General features: G+C 35.1%; 1 protein-coding gene across 4 annotated transcripts; it reads right to left on the bottom strand.

Moving 5' to 3' along the window:
- Positions 1-5,792: 5,792 nt before the first annotated feature.
- On the bottom strand, positions 5,793-11,362 carry LOC140839384 (UDP-xylose transporter 3-like). Of its 4 annotated transcripts, none has more exons than XM_073206049.1 (8): positions 11,205-11,362; positions 10,403-11,019; positions 8,813-8,997; positions 8,111-8,178; positions 7,322-7,454; positions 6,543-6,704; positions 6,197-6,472; positions 5,793-6,105 (listed from the first exon to the last, which is right to left on the bottom strand). In XM_073206049.1, exons 3-8 carry the CDS (start codon positions 8,933-8,935, stop codon positions 5,992-5,994), a joined length of 876 nt encoding a protein of 291 aa, XP_073062150.1. In that variant the 5' UTR covers positions 8,936-8,997; positions 10,403-11,019; positions 11,205-11,362; the 3' UTR covers positions 5,793-5,991. The 4 variants fall into 4 exon arrangements, with proteins under 4 accessions (XP_073062150.1, XP_073062147.1, XP_073062149.1 ...); XM_073206046.1 differs by having other exon boundaries at positions 10,723-11,019; XM_073206048.1 differs by having other exon boundaries at positions 10,723-10,997; positions 11,205-11,351.
- Between the last annotated feature and the right edge of the window lie 16,009 nt (positions 11,363-27,371).

The raw sequence follows: 27,371 nt of genomic DNA, 5'->3' as shown, positions 1-27,371 counted from the left end.
GTCGTTGCTGCACCGCGGGTGCGGTCACCCTACGGTCTCGATGCACAATATTTCCCGAAGCCCAACCGCGGGTGCGGTGCTTCCTAGGCCGCGGGTGCGGTGCTGCTCACACTGCACATTACATAATTTTGTTCTGAATACATTTCTCGGTGTCCCGATTAATCCCGTCATAATCACATGAAATGATAAATCAATCATTGTTAATTACAGTGATTACTTCTCGGGCATTACATCCATTCTTACTTATCAACTCCTTGATAACAAGAACGTCAGAACTCAAGTCTGATAGTACCCAACCAATCATGTTAAACGCCTAGCAGCATCGCTTACATGATTCCCTAGGTATCAAATGATAGTGCCTGCAAGAACCATTCAATTATGGTTAGCGTACAGTACGGTCCCTTCAACTCATATATCCCGACCGATTCGACAACCATTGGTTTATCGAGAGTTGTCAATGAATCGATACTATGTGTCATGCCGTAGTTGCATCGATGGTGTAATCTATGAAACTCCTTTCATAATTACCACCATACTCTGATCAGAGATTTCACACTACATATACATGAAAACACATAGGATATCCATACCCGAAGGTAAGCGGTGAATCCCCGACTACAATGCATCGACTTCTATATGTTTCGACAGAACACCCAACCTTGCCACCTAATGACCCCTTGAGAGTCGATAAACAAGTCAAAGTGCAATGCTAGCACATAGAGTCTCAATGTTGTCCCGGGTCATAAGGACTAATGGTGTACAACCATAAACTAGGACGTTTCCACTCGATAAGTGAGAACCACTTGGAAAGTCCTTAATGGAGGTTGTTCAGTGCACTCTACCAGGAGCACCTATCTGCATGCTTGGACATCACAATGTCCCCTACCAATGAAACATGGTACTCACATCGCAGATACTAGTCTCTAACTCGAGCGGCCTATATCCTTCTTAGCGGCGGCTGAATCGACTAGGAACTGTTTAGAATATACAGTATTCCAAATATGAGTTTCATGATACTCATCATATGAGCATATCATATTCTTTCTACTATTTGTATATTCAACGACTTTATCTATGCAACTAGCATGGGTATACAGATAAAGATGTGCCAAAACAATAATTTCAAATATAATTAAAATAAAGATCGTTTATACATAGAGTTTCATTGTGAACACTCGGCCAACACTTGGCTCGACGGGCACCTACTCTAACAATGGTATGGGTTGATTAGGGCCTGGTTGGATGGAAAAGCTATTGAAGTCGGCGTGAGGGTTCGCGAGTTAGAGTGCATGGCTCGATGGGTTTAAGGAGTTGTGCTAGTGTCATGGGCTGGAAAAGGTCAAACCAAGGTCTTAATCGGTGCCTAAGGGTCGAGTCTAGGGCTTGGTTCGAGTGGGAATCGATAGGAAGTTGTGCAGAATGCGTAGGTGTCATAGCGTCACTCTTTGAGGAAGCTTGTGTCTTCGTAGTTCGTTGTGCATGGTACGGGGTTCGGACATGGTTCAGGGCTGGTTTAGGGTCTTGAATAGTAGGTTGGGATGTGTTTTACGTGTAGGTCGAGTCCCGAGTCGATTGGTACATCCTAGGACGGATCCAGGAATAAGAGTTGGGGGAGGCTTGAACTCAATATGATAAGTTATATATTATTAAAATAAACTACATTATATCATTCAACGAAGATTGTCAAACAATCGGCAAGAAACTCATCCTCCATATTATTGCGAAGTGCCGTCTTCACATGCTTCATTGCTGAAAAGGCTCACTCAGTACAAGTAGATGATGACTGATGATCGTATCTAGGAGAAGAACATGAAGGAATTTGGATATTGGGAAATGGAAGACTCTCACTGGATTGATGTTGCATAGTAAGGACTGTTGGATTTGAAGTATCTTTACTAACTTGACGATCTCTCTTCTTAAAGAAAGATGATATCAATGTTTTTCCTTTCTTTGCAGCAGATTGATGTTCCATTTTGAAATAGTTCAAGTTATAATCCTAAACAAATAATAAAATAATTATAATTATCAAATAAATAAACAATTAATAGTCAATCAATAACTCAACAACAAACAATTAAGACTCAAGAATCAATTGCTCATAAACAAATATTCAAGAAATAACCAAGTAATGACTCATCAAATTGATCTGTAAGCCATTCTCACATAAATTTTCGTATTTGTAAAAAAAGTTCCTACTTCTTTATTTACCTCAAAAATTAATTCCACAAAACAAAAAATTTTATACCGAGATGAGAGTTGCCTGTATAATCACGAAACATAAATCAAATTTCCTACTTTAGCTGCAAACTTCTCAAGAATCTTGAATCTCTCCACCAACAGCTTGAGGACAAAACCAAATCAATTGTCCATTTTATTCAGAAAAAATCCACCCAAAATTCATTATTGGTGGTACCCTACTAGCATTCGTTGACCAAACTACGCACCAAAGTCTCAAGTTTCACACAAACAAAACATGAATTCCAAACATCACACAATTGTGAAGAAACGACGTTGTTGCTCGCTGCTAACACGAGATTGCGGGATGATTAGAACTCGAGATTTCAAATCGACCAATTTACATGCTGACCTGAAGAATGATAGCCCCTTGAGGTTTCCCAATTCCAGTTCATGAAATTGTTCTCCACCTTGCTGCTAACATCCGCTTCTGTCTCCCGTATACTGATTATTAGAAGACTGATAAATTTTTGTGAAGACGACGTAAAAATTAGGAGAAGCTGGGCTATCTTGGTTCATACCAAATTTGGTCTCACCCATGTAAATGGGTTAGGCTGGATTGGACTAAATTAGATTGGACTGGTGATATGTGTCGTTTTTACGTGTTTTATTGCATTGATTTATTTGTGTTTGCATTGTGCATGCATGAATTTCATTCACATTATGCTCATTTTAGAGTAATCATTTGCATTTTATCATGTCTCACTTGTATATGATGAATTTGCAGGAAAAATGGTCGGAGAACGAAAATCAAAGCGAAAGGTGGAACGCTCAAGAATTTGGACAGAACAAGCGGCGCCCGAGCGGTACATTTCTACCGCCCGGGCGCGAGAAGTGAATAAATTAAGGGCCAAGACAGAAAGTTGGCGCTTGGGCGGTGCTTTTCTACCGCCCGAGCGCGAGAAAATGCCTCCGGAGTCAGCCTTACAGAATCTTGGTGCTCGGGCGGTGCTTTTCTACCGCCCGAGCGCGAATGCCGCATCAGCCAAGGGAACTTACAGAAAGTTGGCGCTCGAGCGGTACTTTTCTACCTCCCGAGCGTCACTTATTTTTGGCAAGATTTTTTTTCAGCCGATTCTTTCCTTAATTTCTGAACAAGACTGATATGGTAGGCGAGGGGGACGAATTGGAGACCTATTCAGACATAATTCGACAGCCGTCAAGGAGCTTTGGAGAGAACTTTGCGCTTGGAGTGAAGATTTGAAGTTTTCCGGGCATCGTTCTTCGCAGATTTCGTCACGTCTCGTATTTCTAGTTTATTTTCCGTTGTTTAAATATTGTTTTGCTTATTTTCATTATGAATTCTAGTAGCTAACTTTAATATTTGTTGGGATTAAAGGGGATCCTACCCCAAACTTTCAGTTGGTTAATTTATATTTCGGTTTGTGATTTATTCTTGATTATTCTACGATTTTCATTGTGTCGTTGAGCGTAGCTAACTTTTACGACAATTTTATATCACGAGTGAGTTCGAGAGAATAACTAGTGATAGGATCGAGTAGTATAATCTGCGGATCTACAATTTGCATAGACATATGAAATTGGATACGTGTCGATAGTCATAGTCCTTAGGGTCGAAACTAGGGGATTTCATCAATCGAAATGCGGTTCATTCTTGATAAATAATTAAAGACATTTAATTACTTCATTGAGTGAATTAGTTTGGCATAGCTCGAGAGAGTGTGTTCAATTGAATAGAAAATCCTGTCGGAAGCGTAGAACACAATCGAACGAATTAATTAATTAATAAGGGGTAGGTGAACCAGAATTCCCAACAAATTCTTTTATCATTTGAAATTTAATCCATTGATTTAGCATTCATATTTCATCATTTAATCTTTGAGCTTGTTTATTTAAATTTTCTTGACTTTTATTAGTCATAAAACAAACAATCAAATTTCGTCGCTAAAGTTTTAATAACTAAAATAATAATTGTGAAACACAGTCTTCAGTGGAACGATACTTGTACTCACGTACACTATATTAAACTTGACATCGTGCACTTGCGATTTATTTTGAGCATACAAAATCATATTTTTATTGGGGATTTTACTGTGCAAGTTTTGCTCGACCAACTGGACTAGGACATTTATTGGGTGGGCTGAAATTTACTTAAATATTTTTTAAAAAAAATTAGGCTGGGCTACAGCTCAGTATAGCCCTTTAGTGCATCTGCCTCTGGGTACATCCTAAGTGATTCTATTTAATTTGTGAGGCGTACGTGTCTGAATGCACTTTAGGGGTTGTTTTGGATAAAAAAAAAGGATGTTATGGCAGCATGTCCGAGGATGATACAACGAGGTTCACGATGTTCGTAAGCATGTATGCCGTGCAAAATAATTATTTTTAAGGTATGCGATATTTCTTGTGACCAGAATATGTTACGGGTTTGGGAGCCGGAAAACGTGTCTGGAGACCTCTCAACCTCTTCGGAGGAAATATGTAATGTTAGGGATTGAACATCCATTCTAAGGGTTGTGGTGATCTCAGCCGACCCAGTATTTTGGTTTAGTTTGACCAAACTATTTATATTATGAGCTACTTGTATTGAACAAAACTCTACGCAAAATGATTTATGATTACGATTACTATGATGAGCATGAAAATATGATTTTTTGAAAATGTTTATGTAGGAAAGTCGCATGATATATATTTATGCTTATATTATGCTATGTATGAGCTATGTTTAAACTGCATGAATTTTATTAAGCATTACTTTTTATTCACGGTTTATGCATGATTAGTCATTATACTCATTAGACTTGATCGATGCAGATGGTATAAATAAGGAGGCTGGAGGTGGTGACCAATGAGCAGGCTCGGGCCAATGACAGTGCAAACTCGAGGATCTTGTAGTTCACGAGTTTTTATTATGAACGTTTAAAACTATTTACTCTAACTTTATTGCATTGGTTTGGTGACTAGCAAATTGAAACTTTTTATATAATGTTGGATTTTTTGAATTATGGTGGATGTTTTAACTTGATATTTTTATGGTTGTGGTATTTAAAATTGATTGAGTTATAATTTTAACTTTATTTTGGTATGCGTGATAACTGTTATTTTATTTTATGAGTTGTGTTTATATAAATTATTTAATAAAAAATTTCAAACTTTATTTTGGTATGCGTGATGACTGTTATTTTATCTTATGAGTTATTTTTATAATAAATTATTTAATAAAAAAATTCAATTTTTTCGCAAATATTAAAGTAGTACTATTTTAATAACGGGTCATCACATAGATCTTTCATGGGAACTTGAATAGCACTACAGATTTCAAAGTCAAGGAAATTGCTGAACTCCTGTTTTAAATAATTTTTATGTATCAGTAGTATTCTCCAAAATTTGTAGCAATCTACTGTTAAGATTGAATAATCGGTTGGGGTGAATATGTTTTAAATATTTCATGTTTTGGAAAAGCATTCCATTATTACTTAAAAATGACTTTAATTTATTGTTTAAGGGCCGAATTTTTTTTATTATCATCGGTTCGGCCCTGACCGAATGGCATCACAATTTCCTGACAAGAACAATTTTATCCGACACATGAAACGAAATCAATATTTTCTTTATAATAATAATATGTTCTCGTAATGACATACAACTAGAAAAGACATGTCCCTTAAGCTATTGTGCTACTAAATAATAAAATTCGTAGTCTGTTAAAATAGAATCTGCGACATGCGAAACACTGAAAAGCGACATCTTCATCACTTATATAAACAACATGAATGAATGGAGACGGAGGAAATTTTATGCCTGCAGGTCCTTGTTTGAATTCCATCCTGGACCTCTCCCCACGCCATCTGTCAAGATACTACCTCCATTCTCGACATTTAAGAGTGGGTCTAACTCAGGTTCCTTAGCCTTAAACACAGATATTGTGAATGAGCATCTAAATTTTCTCCAATATAACCAAATTTGAGTTTACAACCAAAAATAGAGAAAGGTTAAGCACCTGCAATAAATGCGCTGCTGCTTCAGCCATCGCCTTTTGCTGGTTCTCGATAGTGCAATGATAAGAGTACGATATCATGCCAATTATAGCAATCATGATCCCTAAAATGTTTTGCCAGCTAAAGGGGTCTTGTAGAAGTAAGTAGCCGAAGGTTAAAACAAGGCAGGTTTTCAGATGCCCTAGGACCTGATAAGTTACAGGTGATGTCTTTCCAATTACCAGAAAGGTACTGAAGTTCACGGAAACTGATATCAGGCAGGAAAGAACAATAAACGCCTGTCATAAAATACTCAAGGAGTTATGTAATGTGGAATATCTACAAGCTGGAGAAGAGATTGGAACATACCAGCACTTGGGGAGTGTAATTGAAAGCAAATACATTCTTATTTGTCAAGATTCCATCTAGAAATGGTCCAGCTATGAACAGAGTCATTGCCTGATAAGGACTAGATTGATACAAGAGTTGAGTTGAAGAAACCTTGAACTTCTTTTGGATGGTATTAGTCATCTGTGGTTATTGAAGTTAAGATCCCAAAATGGCTTAGACTAAATACATGAGAACCAAGATGCTGAATATTCAGTGATATAACAACGAAAGAGAGATTAGAATTATCTTCTCTGGACTAATCATACAACTGAAGCTTAAGGGCGTAGTTACTAAAGGTGGAAAAATACATAATAATGTGCAGGGTGCCCTGATGTCTAAATGTGGGGCACAAGGTAATAAGAACTCCCTATCAAAGCAAGGCCTTCTAAGGCATCATATTGTAGAATTTGGATGTGAATAAAATTTAAAAAGCATCCAATATATACTCTATAAAGTATAAACTAGTCAAGAAGATTATAAAATAAGACCTGTAAGAGAATATGAAAAACTATTATGTTACATTTCTCCTCGGTGAATCAATCAAATTTAAGATGCTCTTTTGAAGTCTGAAAGAGTGCAAAGAAGCAAGTCAACCAAAGAACGAGCTTCACAAAAGGGCTGCTCTGGACATGCGCCTAAGCATGGGGACTACACTTCGGCGCACCCTGTGCATAGGCACACCTAGTGTAGTTTCCATATCTTGGCAAGGGGAAACTCGAGGATAAGAAAAATAAGCTCAATAAAAAATCCGAGGATACAATTTGGGCAACACAAGTCGTCATAACTGCAAGTAGAGACAAGATGGAACCCAAGGCATTGAGCTGCAGATCAGTCACTGTAGCAATTCCAACACCCACGAGAAGAAAAGCAAGAGAGAGCTGGACATTCCTACTGCGAATGGCAATCAAGACAAAATAAGCAGTAAACATTAAAATCTTATAATCATGAACTTGGCAATATAAACTTGAAGTATGACAAGCTAAAGTTGTGAAAAAGCTTGGCAAGTTAAATCTTGACTGCGACAGAGGAAATTGAAAGAGCACCAGATATTTCTGAAATTAAACCATGGATAACTGATGTTTTACTTTGAGAGGTGTATTGATAAAAAAAATTTAACATAGCATATCAAACTCCGCTCCCATGCCAAGAATATAATGATAAACGAACAAGCAAATTTTCGAATGAACCATAGGCCATTGGTCAACAGAGCTATTGTTACAACAGCTCAACTAATGCCTTATCTCTTAAAGGTGTTGGACCACAATACAGATAACCTATACGAGTCCTTATTGGCTCAAAAATTCTGGTCTACGCAAATACCATAGGCAACTAACAACTATCTCAATCTTCGCCAGAACATTCCCTCCAACCATCATTTCTGTAAATATTTACTCGAATTTTCTTTATGATGAACTAAAACCCAATTAATTATGAACAGTAGAAGGGATACTTATATAAATAAGAAAGAATAAGGCATAAAAATGAGGTATCTGATCATCATATAAGCTAATGGGATGAATCAAGTATCATATTACACTAACAGTAACCTGAAAATTTTTCTGAAGAACAGAGTCTGTAGGAGGACAGTGCAAGGAATGATTGCCAACTTCGTCATCTGCAATTCAGAATCCCAAGAAAAATATTTAGAAAGTATAATTACTTGCAATATTGCAAAATATTTGGAATTACATAGCTCCAAATATGAATGTTACTGCAGATAACTGCTCAATAAGTATCTCAAACACAAAGCTAGTTTAATATACTCGTCTTTAAAAGACTAATCTATTTGTAATAATCGATCGACTGCCAAAATGAAAAGGAAATTAAAATAGTGGGAAAAAACTAATAAATAGAAATCAAGGCAGCTAGGTACTTTCCAAACACTAAAAGTTGCATGCTTGCATAATCCTTTTCCTATTAGGCAACTATTATGAGGTATAAGAAGCTATAAAGGTTTCCCCTAAGTAGATTGGACTCTTCTACTTGACATCTATACTTCACTAGCTCCAACAGCTGTGGACAGAGTATATGAACGTAATCTTCAAATATGAACAACAGTCTTTCGCAATTCATTTTTTTAGTTGATACAGAACGTTGAGCTCGAGGTACTTCAACTGCCTTCAGCGAAATTTGTAGCTACCTTGAGTGGTAAACTTACAGAGAATTCTAGAAGATAAATAAAAAGCTAATAATTACTATCCAAACCTAGTGGACTGAAAATTTCGATAAAGAAGGCAACTCAAATTAACCTGATAGAAACCAACAGAATTGAAACCCAGGCTAAGATTCAGAAGTCCAATTGAGGTACCATTAAGAATTCCAAATCCCATAACAGCTCTTGGATCAAAAGGCTTGTGCTCAAACCATTTCATCCACAGAGCTACATGAAGAGAGCAAAATGTGACAAGAAGATGCCAGCTTGTCAAGGTAGTAGCTGAGGGAGCGAGCACAATCAAGGTAAAGAACCAAAGTTAATGACTTCAACAATTGTTATGCAGAATTAAAACCCGAGTAATTAGGAAAATCAAGAGATAAACGAGAGTGATGTGGCTAAGTCATAATGACTTTCCATCATACCAGACAAATAGGAATATTTAATGCACAAACTCAACAAATTAACAAGGTAAAAGGTTCTCAAATTCGGGTTTGACAAGGTTTGTACATATTACTTTTAGAGTATCATCTGCAGATTGTGTGTATAAAGCGTCTTCCACGAAAGAACTTCCTTCAAAGAAACATTAAAGTAATGAATTCCCAGCATAATTTACATCCTCGTCATTAACTAATTATGAAGTTTACTCAAATAACAAATGTTTCTGCTCATGAAATTAAGTTTTTTTTACTACAAATTCATGAAACGGGATACAATGACATGGCAGATGCTGAAAAAGGAGAAAGTTACAGCTCAAGTGAATGCGAGCAACAGGGGGTACTTAAATGAATCATGATAAGGCAAGCCGCAACGGGAATAATATGAGACAGTATCCGAAATATTCATAATTGAGCTAAAAGCATGTGGCAAAAGTAAACAGACTCACCAAAACCCACAACCTTAAAAATATATAAAATCAGAGTCCTGGAGTAAAATATATTAATAGCATCGAAGTATGGAGCCCTTGTGCAAGGAGAGAGCAATATATGAATACAACTTTCAGGATAATATTGCCAATATAATACTTTAAATTTGTCAAGATAGTTAAATCATAGAGATGGCCACAGAAAGACATAACACCACCACTCATGACCCACCAACTGATGTAGCTAGGGAATATAGATAATCAAGTGAATGACTTCAAAAATATAGGTGCATAGCTCAATTTCTGTTAACATTGATACCAAGTTGCATAGGAAAAAAATAAACTTGAGATGTCTATATATAATAGAACATCCATAACATCGAAATCAATTTCCAGCTCGGATTCACTTGCAGCTTATTCCCTGCTTTGAAAATTTTCCTGTTGAAATATAAAGTAACTCTTTATTGATTCACCCATCACCATTGGATTACAGCAAACAGAAAGCAAAAAGTTTTCGAAGTTGATGCATAGACATCACTTACGAAGAAAAATTGATTTTTTTTCCTTCTCGAGCTGGCAGATTTTGTGCTTCATAAAAGCTTTCTGTCTTTTTCTGGGGCCAAATTAAAGGTATACAATCAACTTATGTTAAGTTTTGTACTGCACTGTTGTCTTAATAAAAACCATCATTTGTTCTTCCAACGAAGTCATAAAGACAGTAATGCACTTCTATTTCAAAAAACATTGTAATTTCTAGATTCCATGACTCATCATTCAACAAAATATAAAATGCAGTTGCGACAGCAAATTCTTAGATCATACATCGAGCAGGTTGTTCCAGTTGTCATCAGCCAAGTATCATCTTCAATCTTCCAATTGCATTTTCAACATAACTATACAACCGTCCCTAGATTATTAAAAAATATCACGGTACAAATTATATCGTAATTGCTCACCAAATTAATAATTCACTCGATTAACTGTGTGTAGCTATGAGTCGAACAACCACAATGATGAAAGTACAATATCAGAAAAACACAAAGCCAATTTCAAAACGGAGCATTAACAGCAGCCCAATATGTCTGGATAAGCAAAGAAACACGTAACAGGCACAAAAATGAATTACTCCCAGAACCTCTCACCGAAAGTGAAACCAAGGGTGCTAATGAGCGCCTTGTTGCAAATCACAATGGACACGGATGAAACCACAGACAGGCTAAGCGCTCCAATTGTTCCCAGCTGATACCGCTGGCCTTCGCTCATCTTTACGTTCACAGCTTCTGATCTAAATCTTCAATATTTATTCATCAAATACCATATGATGCCGGAAAAATTTCGCCTCCAAGATCATGAATGCTTATTATTTCAGTCAGTCATACATATCAACCAAAATCCAGACGAAAATCCGCGAGTCCATCTAAGTGAATAGAATAAAGAAGCTAAACAAAAAGGAAAAAGTTGAGAAATACTCATTAATTCGGAAAAAAAGACAGCAAAAGCAAGGAAAAACATGAAATTCACACATTATATACACTAGATCTGCTTCATCACAAGAACAAAAGCAGCATTACACATTATATATATTGAAGCAGGTATAAAAAAGTCGATGTGCAATTGTACTCACCTAGAGCGGACTAAAGAGTAGCCTGAAAATGACTCTGATCACTGATATCGAAGATGTGCGTTTGTAAATGGAATCTCATCATTTTTTTCCTGAGAGAACAAAATTATGATTTAAAGAACAAAATAAGCATCTGTCTGTGTACATAGATTTATAGATGGATATATATAGGTTGTGTGTGTTTTGCGGAGAAGTGTGGAGTAATCGGGGGCTAATTGGATTAAAATTTTAGATTTGGATTTAAATGTACAATTGGATTTGGAAATCCATGGATTTAGAATTTCATATGTGTTTGATATGAAATTTAAAAAATTTATTTAAAAATTATTTCTAGTTTAGACAAAATAAAATTTGAATTTGAAAATTTAAAATTTTAATAATAATCTTAATTATCTTTAACAAAAATCAAGATTTAAAACATATTATTCACATTATTAAAAAATTGAAAAATTAAAATTAATTTTAGTATATTTCCATGTATCATTTCAATTATATATTTGTGTTATACACATTACATAACTCTTATATAATTATTAGCTAATCTTAACCAACACAAAAATGAATTATTAAAATAAAATAATTAATCATAACATCTAAATATTCAAATTTAAATTCTACGAAATTAAGTATTTCAAAATTAAATATTCAACTATATCCTAATTTTATAAATATAAAAATAAATTATTATTGAATAAATATGAAAAAATAAAAATAAATAAATTTGTCATTTAATCCAACCATTACACATATAAAGACCGTAGAAAGATAATAATTTAAAAAAAATTATTGTGGATATTTTTTAGTTTTATTCAAATCTAACCAATTTTGAGAAGATTTGTTTACACACAATAAATCCAGTCAAATCATGTCGAATACCTTAAAATCTAATTATATTTTTAAAATCCAACTAATTAAACGTTAAAATCAGGATTTACAAATCAAAATCACTACAAGTCCATCCAAATCCATGCTTCCAAACATAGGGTCAGTATTAATAACTTTTATTTAATTAGAAATGGAAGATATTAGTTAAATTAGTTTTCTGAATTTGAGACTTTGTTCTAAGTTTGCGATTTTGGAATAAAATAAGCTTAGAGGTGTAATCAAACCAAGTTGTTTGCGAATTATTCGGAGTTTGGCTGTAAAAATCTCGTTTGAGATCGTTAAGCTTATCGAACCGAGCTCCAGCCGATCGCAAGTTTAAGGATATTCGGCTCATAAGCTCTTGAGCTCAGCTAGTTTGTAGGGTGTGAGTGTACAATAATTTGCATTGTCCCACATAAAAATTTAAGTGTAAGTGAAGATATTGTAAGACTGTAAAATGATAAACATACCCTTTAAATACACATATTTTAGTTGATCTTTTGACTAAGAATCTTCGACGATATTGAAAACGAGTTGTTTAACGAGCTCGAAAACAAAGCCCATTTAACGACCCGGGCTCGATCTAGACTCGTTAAACATGGTAAACAAGCTATTAAAGAGTCGAGTTCAGGATATTCGTGAGCTTAATAATTTTAAACTGAACTGAGCTCAAACTCATGATAAAAGTTCGAATCGAGCTCGACCTAAGCTCTACATACCTTAAACAAGTCGAACTTGAACTGGGGGTACACATGAAGAGGTCATTTTCTTAATTAAATAGTTGACCGATGTTATTTTACAATTTTTTCCGCTTGAAAGGGTATTTTGTTTTTTAACCTCAATCAACTATTTAATTAATGTGTATTTCACTTGATACTGCTGGACTCGACTTGTTTATATCACAATATAAACTATAAGTCAACCTGATAAATATTTTAATTTAATAGGTCTGAAAAATTGAGAACGCGAGTTAAGAATTAATTAAGTTGGTTGACCATCTCAAGCTAATCATGTGGGGTGTGGCATATTGCTTGGAAATTGAAGGTTTCATTGTATTTACTAAAATTAATTTAGGTTGATAAATTATTGCTTCATATTTATTTATACATTAAATAACTAAAATGCAAGGGATTCAAATATTACCTTATAATGTTTATGACATTATGATGGCACGAGCGACAGTTAATCTTCCGAACATCTCATATTATAATATTTGAAAATTTTGTCAAATATTATTTTTATCTCACCACAAGAGATCATTAATCAATTGGTGCTAGACAAATCTAATAATATTTATGGATGCAAGTTGTTACACACAGTTCAATGTTCTCATGAACACAATATAAATAATAATAAAAAAATTAATTCTCATCTTACAAGTCATGAAATATCTTTCCATTAGTTCTTGACTCTCACGCAATAAGGTCATCTCCAATCCACTGCACTACATTCTGCACTACATTGGTGTTACACTAAAATCATCTCCAAACACATTGCACTACATTTTACAATACAATAGAATATTTCAAGAATATATTTTTTTTCAATATTAATATTTCTGTTTTATGTTAATTATTTATAATTTGATAATATAATGATAATTAACTATTATAATTTATATATTAAAATTTATATATTTAAATATTTTAATTTATATATTAAAATTTGAATTAATTATTTCATATTAACAAAATAATTATTTGATTTACGTATAATTATTTAATACAAACTATATTTTAATAAAATCAAAATATCATTGAAAAAACACGTTTTTGTTGTTTTTTGTTCCTAATTTTTGTTGTTTTTTGTTCGTAATTTGTACCATTTTAACGCATTATTAATTTAATCTGTGTTTTTTTTTACACTTAATTAATTTCTAATCAGAATATTAAAAATTTTATAATTAAAATTTCAAAAAAATATTAATTAATTAAATATTAAACACTTATATTAAATTAATCAAATTAAAAACTAAAAAAAAAATAAAAAAAAATTGTGCACATGTAGAGCAGCTTGTAGAGCTGCTCCAATCCAGCGCCAGTTTTGGTGCTGGATTGGAGTGAAAAATCATGGCACCACAATGGTGTGGCACCAATGTGGTGCCATGATTGGAGATGGTCTAAGGTCCTGCGACTAATATAAAATCCTCCATCCAAGATAATGATGACTCCAGCACTTCTTTTATTTTGTTCTTATTTTTAGTTAGGGTGAGAAGTTTACTACAATTGAATCACGAATTCAAGATCTCGTTTTATATTTAAGATATTGATACTAGATAAACTATAAATCATCAACCTCCAACATGTTATTTTTAAAATGATCTCGAATATATTCAATCTTGGACAAGCATATAATATATGCATGCTCATTTTCCATTATCATATCATTATTGATGTCCTTGACCTACCATTGAGTTGCTCGGAGTGGTCGAATTATTTAAGTCGGAGAACGTTTAATCAATATGATCGTGAGTTTGATTTTCTATCTCAACATCTTCCCAAGTGAGTTTGTCATACATAGTTTATTTAGTACAATTTATCTGAATAATGTGATATGTATGATATATCGTTAACCAGTGATTTACCCAATACATTTACATTGCATGGAGCTGCGCTGCCTGGAATTGTGAAACATTCCCCAAATTTCTATTCTCCACCATGGTTCACAATTTTGGAACCGTCTATATTTCGTTGAATTAAGTGCTCTTAATTTAAATCTTGTTTGAAAGAACTTCTTTGCCAAAATTGTCAACAAAAATATTCATATAAATATATTTTCAAACATTTTAAATGGTGATTTAATATTGATGGAAATATATTTTTATCTGTTTCTACAATTACAGGAGTTAACAAGATACGGTGGACATGTTTAATTTTAATGTAATTATTGATACATTGAAAAGGTAATACTTTCACTTATTTTAATAACAACATCAATGAGAAAATATATACAAGGCTTCTCAAATATTCAATCTTATGTAGCTTATATTTCATTTGTTAGAGTAAGTGTCCAACGAGCCAACTTGTGGCTTATGATTTATTGACTCTTATGTAAAAATAATCTTTATTTTAATAATATTTTACGGTTTTATCTAATTATGACATTTATTTTATCCGCAAATCCAACTAAGATGCACTCAATGTAAGATCATGAAATTTATTAGGAAGTGTATCGTATATCCTCAACATATTCCTGGTCGAATAAAAATAAAGATAAAGGTCGCTTGAGCTTGACACTAGCATATGTGATGTAAACGACATGTCATCGGCAACGGCAAGGAGATGTTCATTCGTACAAATGAGTGATCATATGATAATGAACTGAACAACCCTATCTCTTACTGTCCAAATAGTTATCACTTATCAAGTTGAATAGTCTGGGATTATGGTTGCACACAATTATTCCTTTGACCCAGGACAATGTAGAAACTCTACATGCTAGCATGCACTTTGATCTGTTTACCGACTCCATTGACGGTCATCAGGTGATGAGATTGGGTGTAATTTTGAAATACGTAAGAGCCAATACATTGTAGTTGAGGATTCAATGTTTGCCTACAGTTGAAGATAACCAATGTGATCTAATGAGTTAATAGTACAAGAAGTCTCTAGCAGAGCAAGACATACGCTTTAGGGAAAGTTGTTTTCCTAGTTGCATATATCATGCTATTATTACTCATCATTATCAAATTTATTTACAGTTTTTGATATATCAGTTGTTGCAGATTTGATCGAGATATATTAGTTGAATGATCATATTGTACGCTAACCATAACTTAATGTTCTTGTAGGCATTATCTGTAATGTACTGTACTTTTAAACTATTTTGAAAGTTGTGAAAAAATAAAATTTTTATTAAATAAATAATAAAATTTCAAATTGCGTTAAAAAAAATTTACTCGTCTAAAAAATATTTCAAATAAAAACAATTAAAAATAAAGTTTGCGAAAAGTAATCGTTTAAATATCGTAAACAAACTCATGAAAATCGGAGTATTTAAAACACGCATAAAATTCTTAAAAACATATGCGGTCCTCGGGTTTAGGCTCCACGCAGTCCGATCCATCTCACTGGCCCCCACCTCTCGTATCCTCATGCTCGTCCTCACTTGCATCGATCAAGTCTAGTGAGTCTAAAGACTCAACATTTATAAATTGAGAATAACAAATAATACGTAATAAAACCACATGCATTTTCAAAGTAGAGCATACATACTAAAACTTGAACGTACTTACATAAACATAGACGTGCCAACATTTCATAAAACATTTCTTAAACATCCCTGCATCATACATACTTGAACATACATAAACATAATCATTTTTAAATAAAACCCAACACGAATCACTGAAAATCGAGGGGCAAGGTGACTACTAGAAGAAAAATCTAAGAACCTTAAGTTTTCTCACAAAATAATGAAATCAAGAGGCAATGAAATGTGTATATGTTATCGTGAATGTGTGTGTTTGAAAAGGGTTGCGTGAGTTTTAATTGAATTAGGGAATAAAATTTGCTTAATTATACAACTAAAATGCTAATTCAATTAACAAGTTAATTAAAATATTACCCCTACTCATCTTTAATAAATCCCCTAATTTAAAATAAAATGCACAAGTGTTAAATATTTAAAAGTTTAAAATCATAAAACTCACCTAATAAATAAATTAAGATTTAAAAATGCTAAAAAAATTAATAAATCATTTAAAATGTCTTTTTTTTTACTCGAAATAAAATACCTCATTTTTCAAATAGCCCAAATCGTCGTCGGTCTCATTTCCCGATCTCGCGTCGAATAATCTCCTGAAACATAAACTCAAGAAAACATTTTAACGTGCATCAAATAAACGAAAATAATTTAAAATAATGAAAATTCATAAATCATGCATCACTAAAATCATTTTAAAATTAATGAAATAATTTAGCAATTTAATAAATGCATGAGTTTTACGTGTGCTGGTTTTGGGCTTTACATTATCAGTGATAACTAGGGAACATGGGTGATACTGGTAGACACTCTTACCTTAATCTGATGGATGCAATCAGACTTGAGTTCTGACATTTTTTATCAAACGGTTGATGATAAGAATGAGGCTAATTAGGGTAAGCCCGAAGAAAAATAAATGTTATTATGAATCACATGAAGTTGTGAACTCATTACTAGTTGTATCTCTGAATTATTATGACTATTGTAGTTTGAAATTGATCAAACAAATTGCTTATAAAAGAGTTTAGAAGTGGATTTCATGTAATGAAAGTTGAGGGAGTTAGCTTAACCACTAATTTAGTGAGAAGAGTGGAACTACCTATTTTGATAAAGAGTTCATAAAACTGACAGCTGCCAAAAATGGTTAAGTGTAAATTTTGATATTGGAAATTTGCAATTTTCATTGAATGAAAGAGATTTGTATCCTCAGTATATCGGCATTGTCAGATCTTTGATCAGGGTTGTAATGAGTTCACAATTAATTATTTAGTGAATTTAAAATTTACTAATTAAATAATAATGTTAGTAGTGATGACTGTTATATGTACATAATTCTCATGGAATATTCTAGGGAGGCCTCGAATTGATTAATTAATCAACAATTAATTAATAAATTAATAATATGATTATACTAAAATTTTACTTCGGGTTCGGTGTGGAGAGTGGATCTTCAAATATTCACAGCTGATTGGGTCGGGTCAAAATTCTGGTCTCTGCATAGACAAAAATAGGGATAGGGACGCCGGAGAGTTTTCCGTGTGACCCCTCCGATTCTTAAGTCAGTCCAGAGAGCAAACTTAAGGAGGAGAGAAATATATTAATGTCAAGTAGGCAAGAGAACGTGAGAGAGTAAAATCGTAGCACATACTTGGTATTATAGAGGGAAGAGATTAGTTACCTTGTGAGCGTAGGACTCCTGCTGAGATAGAGTATTACCTGAGATAAGAGACTTCAAACACTAGGAATCTACCTCAATGGCGGTTAGGACTCTAGCCTTATCTTGATTAGATTTACCCGAATTGCGCATTTATCGAGATCCTTATCTATTAACGAGAATATCTTCATACCCTTCAGTCGCGTTAGGGTTCAAAATTCCCGACCCTTGGCGTGCTCGAATTTCCCTGCCCCTTGGTGGGCTCGGATTCCTGACAGTGCTAGGGGTTGTGGGCTTGGACTCTGGAGAGTGCTAGAGAGTGTGGGCTTGGACTCCTGATAGTGCAACGGAATATGGGCTAGGGTCCCTGATAGTATTAGGGAGTGTGGGCTTGGACTCCTGATAGTGCTAGGGAATGTGGGCTATGGATTGTTTTGATATGAGCTCGGATCCCTAATAGGGCTAGGGGTCCATCTTGATGTGAGTTCAGGATCCCTGATAGGGCTAGGGTTCATCTTGATGTGGGCTAGGGATTGTTTTGATATGGGCTCGGATCCGCCCAGGTGTACCAAAATTATGGGGCATCAATAGTACCTCCCCTCATTTAGTATAAAAGAGGTATGAAGTTTAGATAGAAAAATCTTGTCGGATCTTGAGCCCTATGTAACTAATCCTTCATGTATGTTGTGTACTGGTTTTGCCCTACACGATATCTCGAACTGTGCAGATCCTGATCCAAGCGAAAATAAATGGATGGCCTAGATCTCATGGAGGCTAGATTTTCATGGCGACTGTACATCTCCTCAAAAAAATCCAGACCCTTGATTTCATGTTTATCGGATGGCTGACATGAAATTTCTCCTAGTAAAATAGAATAATATTTTTCCCTCCGATCTTATGTTTATTCTCTTCGAGCCACTACTCTGTCAAAATTCCAAGAGCTTTCCCGAACAGCATGACTCACTCCTGATCATTAAACCTCCTACCCCCGCCAGCAAGTTCATTCGCTTTTACTAGACCTAAGCCTTAGGATGTCTTCCCCTAATGAATCTGTTGTACAAGAATTACTAGATTATTTATATGAGACCATGTCCCGAGCAGATGAGCCCGGATCTGCCAGAACCGAACGGTGCCCTTCCGAGCCCTTTTAACTTGAAACAAAAATTTGCCTAAGTAATGAAATAAAAAACCCGAACCAGATGGTTGTCAGAGCCCTTTTAACTTGAAACTAAAATTTGGTAAAAACCCGAAGCAGATGGTTATCCGAGCCCTTTTAACTTGAAACCAAAATTTGGCTTAGTAATTCCAAGTACAACCTCTACATCAAGTAACCTGCGCAAAACTTCATCCCACGGCTCCTACTGTACCAGACCACTTCCAGCCCCTACCAGTTCACTTAGCAACATCTAGAAATACACTAAATCATAGCTAAACACAGCAGTAAAGATCCAAGAGATCCCATGAAGCCTACAACCAAAAACTTGAGAAAACGTGAAGAACATGCACATGTTTTCACAGCTTGAGCGGTTTTACGTTAAAAGTCTGTTGCGTGTTTTCTTGATTGCTCGCAAGTGCACGACGTCAAGTTATAGTAAAATGTAATTTTTGAGTACAAGTTTTGATCCCACGAGGAATGTATTTCTAAACTTATATTAATGCTTGTAATTGAAATAGTCTCGACTTTATTTAGAATAATCAATTGACAGATTTGTTTGCACTAATAACTAGATTGAAAATAAATTTAATTATAGTACCAAATAGGAGTAAACAACAATGGAATAAAAGATCTAGAGGTCCGATTTCACACAACTATCCACCATGTGTTATTTTGTGTAGCTATATTATAAATATCCTTCTTATTCATTAGCCAAGAATTTTGTAATTATCTACTCCCTCTCCCGAGTGCTAAGTAGATACTAATTATCTAACACAGGATTGTAACATCCCCGTCAACAATCTATAATTAAATAACACAATAAGCAATAACTTCTTTTAATGGCTTCAATAGCAATATATGTCCTCCCGAACTATATAAATATCATCGATGTATTTTTCCCTTTCTTGTTTATAAATTCCCTATTCCAAGTGATAAATTATAAACATAAGAATAATTCAAGATATGGTCAGTAAAATGAAAGCATTAAGATTGGAAAAATACAAATGAACAATAAGGAAAACTTATATAGCATAATTCATAAATCCCAACACATGGTTTATAATTTTGTTCCATCATTCCTCAAGAAATAAAAATTAGTTCATAATAATAAAAACAACACAACAACACATGAATCTTAAACAAAACATATCAAATAAAAATAAAGAAAGAAGAACTTAGAACAAGAGATTTGGAGTGCAAGATATTTCTGTTCAGAAGTGTGCAAGAGATTTCCTAAGGATGATGAACTTGAGCTTTAATCCCTTCTTTGTAGCCTCCTCTCCTTTCCTTTGCTCCCCAATAACCTAGATAATGAATAATAGAAGCCTTTTATAGTCCTAGACAAGTCTTTGCACGTAAAACACAAAAGTCATCAACTCCCATGCTCAGCACACCAAAGTTTCAGAATTTCCGGACTTTGTCTGTCAAAGACCACGGGTGCGGTAAGGATGGCACCGCGGGTGCGGTTCTGTTTCGGGGTGCCTTTCATTTTCGAAATATGAAGAGCGCGGGTGCGGTGTAGAGGGGACCGCGGGTGCGGTACAGCTTCGGCAAAAATTCTTGAACATTGACCGCGGGTGCGCTGGAGCTTCGGCCTTTTTATATCTTTTGCACTTTCCAATTCAACAATTTGCTACTCCAAATTCTCATTCTAAGCTTCCAAACTACAACAACAAAAACAACAACAAATCACATAAAACCTGCTCAAGAATCACAAAATTCCAAGTTAAAAACAAGTAATAGAAGTACAATAAATTGCATTTATCAAACTCCCCCAAACTTAAGATTTTGCTAGTCCCGAGCAAAACAAAACAACACAAACAAACAAGTCATGAAATATTTTAAAGAACTTGGTCTCAAGATAAATTAACAACTCTTCATGCATTCACAATTCAAATCAATCCAACCACTTGTTCATCCGGATAAAATCATGCAATCGGTTAATTCTCTTAACTTATAATCTCTTCAACTCATGTTTCAAAACATTCTCAATTGATTTCAAATTTTTACAAACACAAATCAAGAGGTCTTTTCCGGTAAAGATTGGGTTCAAAGCAATATTCATTCAAGAAAGGAATACCCAATAAATATTTGATGCAATGAGGTGTGTGTAAAATTGATATAGATTCTTACTCAATGAAAGTGTTTATCGATTGTCCATAAGCTAGATCCTCCCAATCACTCTCCACTAGTATATTGGACAACTATGACTAGGTTAATAGGATTTTCAATGGTTGTAATTGTATAGGCCCGTATTTCGTATTCATAAGTTTGCGGAATTATTAAAAATTTTCTAAATAAATATTTATCTTGTCTTATTTAATAAAATAAACATGTAAATAATTTTAACTTTAAAATAACAGCGGAAGCAAATATTGTTTTCAACCAACAATTTAAAAATAATCCAACGTATTAAAACTGAGTTTGAATAATAAAAGGTGCGTAAATTAAATCATAAGGTCCTCGGGTTTACTACTGCTGTCCCAAGATCGCTTACTGGTCTCCGCCCGCGGTCTCGACCTCGTCAATACCTACAACAATCAAGTCTAGTGAGTCTAAAGACTCAACATGTATATATCGTGAATAACAAGTAATATATATCATAAAATCGCATGGAACGTAAAAATAAAGTCTCGAAAAGCGTACGATGAAAATCATATCATGAATAATTATACCTACGTGCATATCTGAAAATCATACGTAAAAGCTTTGCTCAATAGAGCTCCATAACCTATCATAATTTTATGGTAGAGATAATGTTTCTAAGCAAGTGGCCCATAACATAGCGTAAGCACCTGATCAGACTAAACCACAGTATACTGGACGGTAGAGATCAATCACAGCCCTTGGATTGAATGTCCTTACCCATACATAATCATAAACCGGTCGTAGGTCACCGGGCGGAGAGGTCCTCGGTTGCGCCTACCGACTTCCAAACCCATAAGCATAAGGTGGCCACAAGACATATAGCATATATCTCAAAAATAAACATTTTATATTTTTATGCACGTAATATAATTATAATCTTATTTTTACCGGATGAGTTGGATCGTTCCCAGGCTTGCTGCGACTTACTTCTAATATGTGACACATGCAATAAATCTTATCTTTGACAAAATTTTAACAATAGAACAAAAAACGAGACGATTCGGACCAACAACTTGATTTTTAACCATGGCTTCGTACCAACTCGAACCAACATTAAACCGACGTTTAACCATGATTAAAAATACCCCAAACATACTGAAAAATATGCATTATAACTGTAAAACACGAAAATAGGTGAAAGGAGTCCAAAAACATAAAACGCTCTTTCGAGATTCATTTTGGCACCTTTCACCGTAAATTCTCGTACGACCTCTAAACTCGACCAAATCACGAACAACCAAAAACATGACTTTCCTAACTCATTAAGGTATTGTCCAGTTGAAGTACATGGGCTAAAAGCCAACAAGAACTCAAACAAGTACCAAAACCGAAGGTCACAGCTGCTGGAAAAATGCAGCAGTAGCAGTTTACTTGTTTGTGGTAAAAATCCTGAAATAAATGACTATGGGCTTAAACCTCCGCCCAAGGACTCTTACCAACATCCTAAGGCATGGCTTGGACCATGGCTAAGAGCTAAAAGCCAACACAAACCGAGCCAACACCTAGGACATCACAGCTCCAAAACCGAGAGAGCCAATTTCTGTATAGTGTGATGTATTGCATTGTTTTGTTGTCTTGTATCGTTCCAATGGCCATTTGAGCGACCATGACTCGATTTAGACATGATAGAGAGTTGTATGAACCATGGCCACAGGCTATGAGCCAACCACAATTCATCCAACACACAAAAACCGAAATCACCCTCACACAGAATCTGAAAAGGGAAAAAAAAAACCGAATGACTCTTGCATTGTTGATGTAAAAATCTGATGGCTCCTTGAACCAAGCTTGTAAATACCGATTTGTTCACCCCCTGGACATGTTAAGGGAGGGTTCTAACCATGGCTAATGTCCTTTGAACAGCCATAATTCGAACTCACTCCTTAATCAACTAAGAATAACAAAACGTGGTTCAATTCTGCATTTTTGGAAAAGTTGCTGTCATTTCATTATTTGTGGGTGTATGGATGTAAACCAATGGACCAATAACACCCTAACACACTCTAAATTATGCCTATAAGCAGCCTTGAGTGCCTGGAATCGAGCAACCTCCTGTAAGCAACAAAGATCAGCAAACCGTGAAGTGGAAAACAAGGGAGCCGAAAATTCTGTACAGCTTATTGCTTGGAATGTTGCTGTCCATTTCGGTTTATTGCTTGAAGCATGCATATATAATGATTTTAAAATATCTATAGGACTTGATTGAAGAGAAAAGAAACAACATATACATGCCTGGAATTTGTTTTGAAGAAAAACAAATCAAATCGACAATACGACGCGATGGGATCGGAGTTGAGGATTCTTTTCTTTCTTAATTTTTCTTGCTGTTGTACACGAATTTTATCAGCTGGTTTCCTCTGATATTTTCGAGCATATGGGTGTAAGTGATGTTAGGGATGAAGGTGTATGATATAGGAGGTGTTAAGAGGTCATAATATGCATTTAGTTAGGAGTTACAAGTGAGAATTTGATTGGTTTTGAATTGTTTCTCCTCCATCTTGTGGCCGTTGCCTTGTCCTTCTTTTTTTTTTTGCTGTATAATTTTGTATTTGCTAGCCTGATGGATTAAAGAAGAATTAAGGTGTATTTTGTATTTGAATTTACTTATAATTAGTGCATTAAAATAAGGAGATGAACACACCATAGAATACAATTAAAATTGACTTGAATGGGGAGTTACTGTAATGCCCGAGAAATTGATTATCGTAATCTGATAGGATTATTGATTATGAATTGATATAATTAAAAACGGGCTATTACGAGACCATATTTGACCAAGCATATGAATTATGATATTTTTGGGCAGAACTGTTGGCGCCCGAGCGGTAAGTAATGACCGCCCGAGCGCCAATGCTCAACAAGAAACGTGCTCGGACAGAAAGTATGGCGCCCGAGCGGTAGAATATTACCGCTCGAGCGCCAGTGGATAACAAGAAAATGTTACGGGCAGAAGGAGTGGCGCCCGGGCGGTAGTTTTTGACCGCCCGAGCGCCAATGGGTCAATTCGAAACTCTTGGACAGAGAGTGCCGCGCTCGAGCGGTACTTTCTTACCGCCCGAGCGCCGGCTGAAATGAGCGAAATTCTGGAGAAGCCACGTACGAATTACATGCAATATATATATATAAAGCTCCTTCATAATTTCCTCAGATTCTGAAGGAGGAAGTCGAGAAAAGCTTTGAAGAAGCATCGTGAAAATCCTTACGCCTTTTATGAACGATCCGTCCGTCTGATTTTGAATCCAACTTCGGTACCGAGCTCCTAGCAACGTAGGCTACCACTGGACGTAAGTTTTACTACGTTTTGACATGTCTTGAAATTATGCTATTGTCAGAATTGAATAGGATTCATATATGATGTTCTGGATATGTTAGACATCATAGAATCGAAGTCAGATTAAGAAACAGACTGATTATGGAATTATTATGAATTTTCTGGGGTATATTGATTTATACCAGACAGATTTGAATTGTGATTGAATTACAGACTGTAATGGATATGAGTTATGATTGGTAATTGATGTCTGTTGATTTGGTATTAACGGGGATACTGAGATTGTACCGTTATGCTGTTGATTTTGAATTAAATCCAGATTAATCAGATTATTAGTGATTTGAAAGGTATATTGATATGAGATTATTGGTATTACCATTGTCAGATTGAGTGATTGACAGAGTTTGGATTCCAGACTGAAACTGCAACGAAAGGTATAAGTCAAGGTGTATTGGGACATCGACTCAAGTAGGATGTACTTGAGTTTCTCTAAATCACATACTTATTATTTGTTTATCATTGTATTTAATGATTTGATTTAAATGCTTGTTCTATGGAGTCATAGGAGCATGCATTAGACGAGTAATCTTGTGACAGAAGTACCTGATAGTGGCAGGTAACCACGGGTACATTGCACGATGTCACAAGATATGGCGATAGACCATAGTCTATGACGGATGCGTCTGGACACTGGATGTTGGTTATATCGACTTGGATAGAACTGGAGTCTTTTCTATTACTGTTTGTCGATATAGGAATGCCACATCTGGACACCGGGATCCCTAGGCTAGGATTGAGTCTAGTCTAAATCGTGGAGTCACGAGTATTGTCGACAGATCGATATTGTTTACATTTCTGATTTTGATTTGTATTACTGTCACATGTTTCATGCTTTATATTGATTATATGACTGCATGTTCGTTGATTTATACTGGGATTTATTCTCACCGGATTTATCCGGCTGTTGTCTTGTCTGTATGTGTACTTGACAACAGGTGGGACAGGTTCAGGGTTCAGGAGATGAGGAGAGATCGTGATTAGAGTGGAGGCTCCGGATTTGGATTGTATATAGGGTGTGAACACTTAATAGTAGTTGTTGAACCTTAGTTTGTACTGATTTGTAGACGGTACATGACTTGTACTTTATTATATACTGAGTTGTATATTAGATTGTTGTCACTACGTTCCGCATTTTAAAAAAAAAATTTAGACCCTGTTTTATAATTGATTAATTAGTCCCAATGACGATTAAGAACTTGATTAGCGTCCGGGTCCCCACAGTTACCTATCACTTTAGAAATGGGTTAAGGCTTTTTACCAAATATGCTACTCATTTGCATGATTATATTCTTATTTAATCTTTGCATTTTTATTGTTTAAGATATTAACCCTTCATTATATATTTTAATGCATTAACAATTTAATTTAGTTTAAAGATCGTGCTTAGAATTTTGTATGGCATGCTTGACTTAAAATTTAAGTATTTAAATGTTATGTTTAATTTCTTGAATATATTTTACTTAGATTAATTCATTCTCCATTGTTTACACATTTTAATTTAAGCTTTAATTAAATCTTGAACCTAAAAGAATTTATTTACCAACTTAGCTCTAATTAATTAAATAAATTCTAAAAAAATTTATTTCTTTAAATTAATTTATTCCTTGCCTTAAATTAAATTTAGGAATATTTTTTTATAATTAATCTTATCTCAAATCTCCAAACTCCGATCCGACCTCGCGTAATTATCCTAAATAGATAAAACTAAACATCTACTTTTAAAATAATTAAAACACTTCATATATATGTAAAATATTCATTTCTAATTTTAAATAATAGAAATTATGCATGGCTTATACGTAATCTGATTTTCGGGTTCTACAACTCTACCCTCCTTAAAAGAAATTTCGTCCCCGAAATTAAAACTTACCGAATAACTCAGGATAACGACTCCTCATCTCCGGCTCAGATTCCCACGTAGCTTCCTCCTCCGAATGATTGAGCCATTTGACTTTCACTAGCTTGACCATTTTGTTCCAAAGCTTTTTCTCCTGTCTGTCTAAAATTTGCACTGGTCTTTCCTCATAAGACAAGTTCGGAGTGAGCTGCAACGGCTCAAAATTCAAGACATGCGATGGATTCGCCATATACTTCCTCAACATGGAGACGTGAAACACGTTGTTTACTCCGGCCAGATTCGGCGGAAGAGCAACACGATAAGCTAATGTCCCAATTCTGTCGAGGATCTCAAATGGTCCAATGAATCTCGGACTGAGCTTTCCTTTCTTCCCGAACCGCATGACACCTTTCATCGGTGCAATCTTCACGAAAACATGGTCACCAACAGCAAACTCCAGATCTCTACTCCTCTGATCCGCATAACTTTTCTGTCTACTCTGAGCGGTCCTCATCCTGTCACGGATCTTGACTACTACATCAGCAGCCTGCTGCACAATTTCCGGACCCAACTCTGATCTCTCCCCTAATTCATCCCAATGAATAGAAGATCTACACTTGCGACCGTACAGTGCTTCGTATGGAGCCATACCGATAGACGACTGAAAACTGTTGTTATAGGTAAACTCCACCAACGGTAGCTTTGATTCCCAACTCCCAAAGAAATCAAGAACACATGCACGAAGAAGATCCTCCAAAATCTGGATAACTCTCTCGGATTGACCATCTGTCTGTGGGTGAAAAGTTGTGCTAAACAACAACTTTGTACCCATAGCTGAATGTAGACTCTTCCAAAATGAGGAAGTGAATCTAGGATCTCGGTCAAACACTATAGAAACGGGAATACCATGAAGTCTGACGATCTCCCGGATATATAACTCTGCATACTGGATCATGGAGAAAGTCGTCTTAATAGGC

This window comes from Primulina eburnea, chromosome 8, assembly GCF_022965805.1.
Source record: "Primulina eburnea isolate SZY01 chromosome 8, ASM2296580v1, whole genome shotgun sequence".
NCBI lineage: Eukaryota > Viridiplantae > Streptophyta > Magnoliopsida > Lamiales > Gesneriaceae > Primulina > Primulina eburnea.
The sequence above is the reverse complement of the archived record's forward strand: the minus strand, read 5'-3'. Positions and strand labels throughout refer to the sequence as shown.

Coding starts and splice junctions, on each gene's coding strand:
- LOC140839384 (XM_073206046.1), bottom strand. CDS start 10,843: ATGAGCGAAGGCCAGCGGTATCAGCTGGGAACAATTGGAGCGCTTAGC. Junction 7,455..8,110: donor TTCTTCAGAAAAATTTTCAG/GTTACTGTTAGT, acceptor TGCCATTCGCAG/TAGGAATGTCCAGCTCTCTC. Junction 6,473..6,542: donor ATTACACTCCCCAAGTGCTG/GTATGTTCCAAT, acceptor ATTTTATGACAG/GCGTTTATTGTTCTTTCCTG.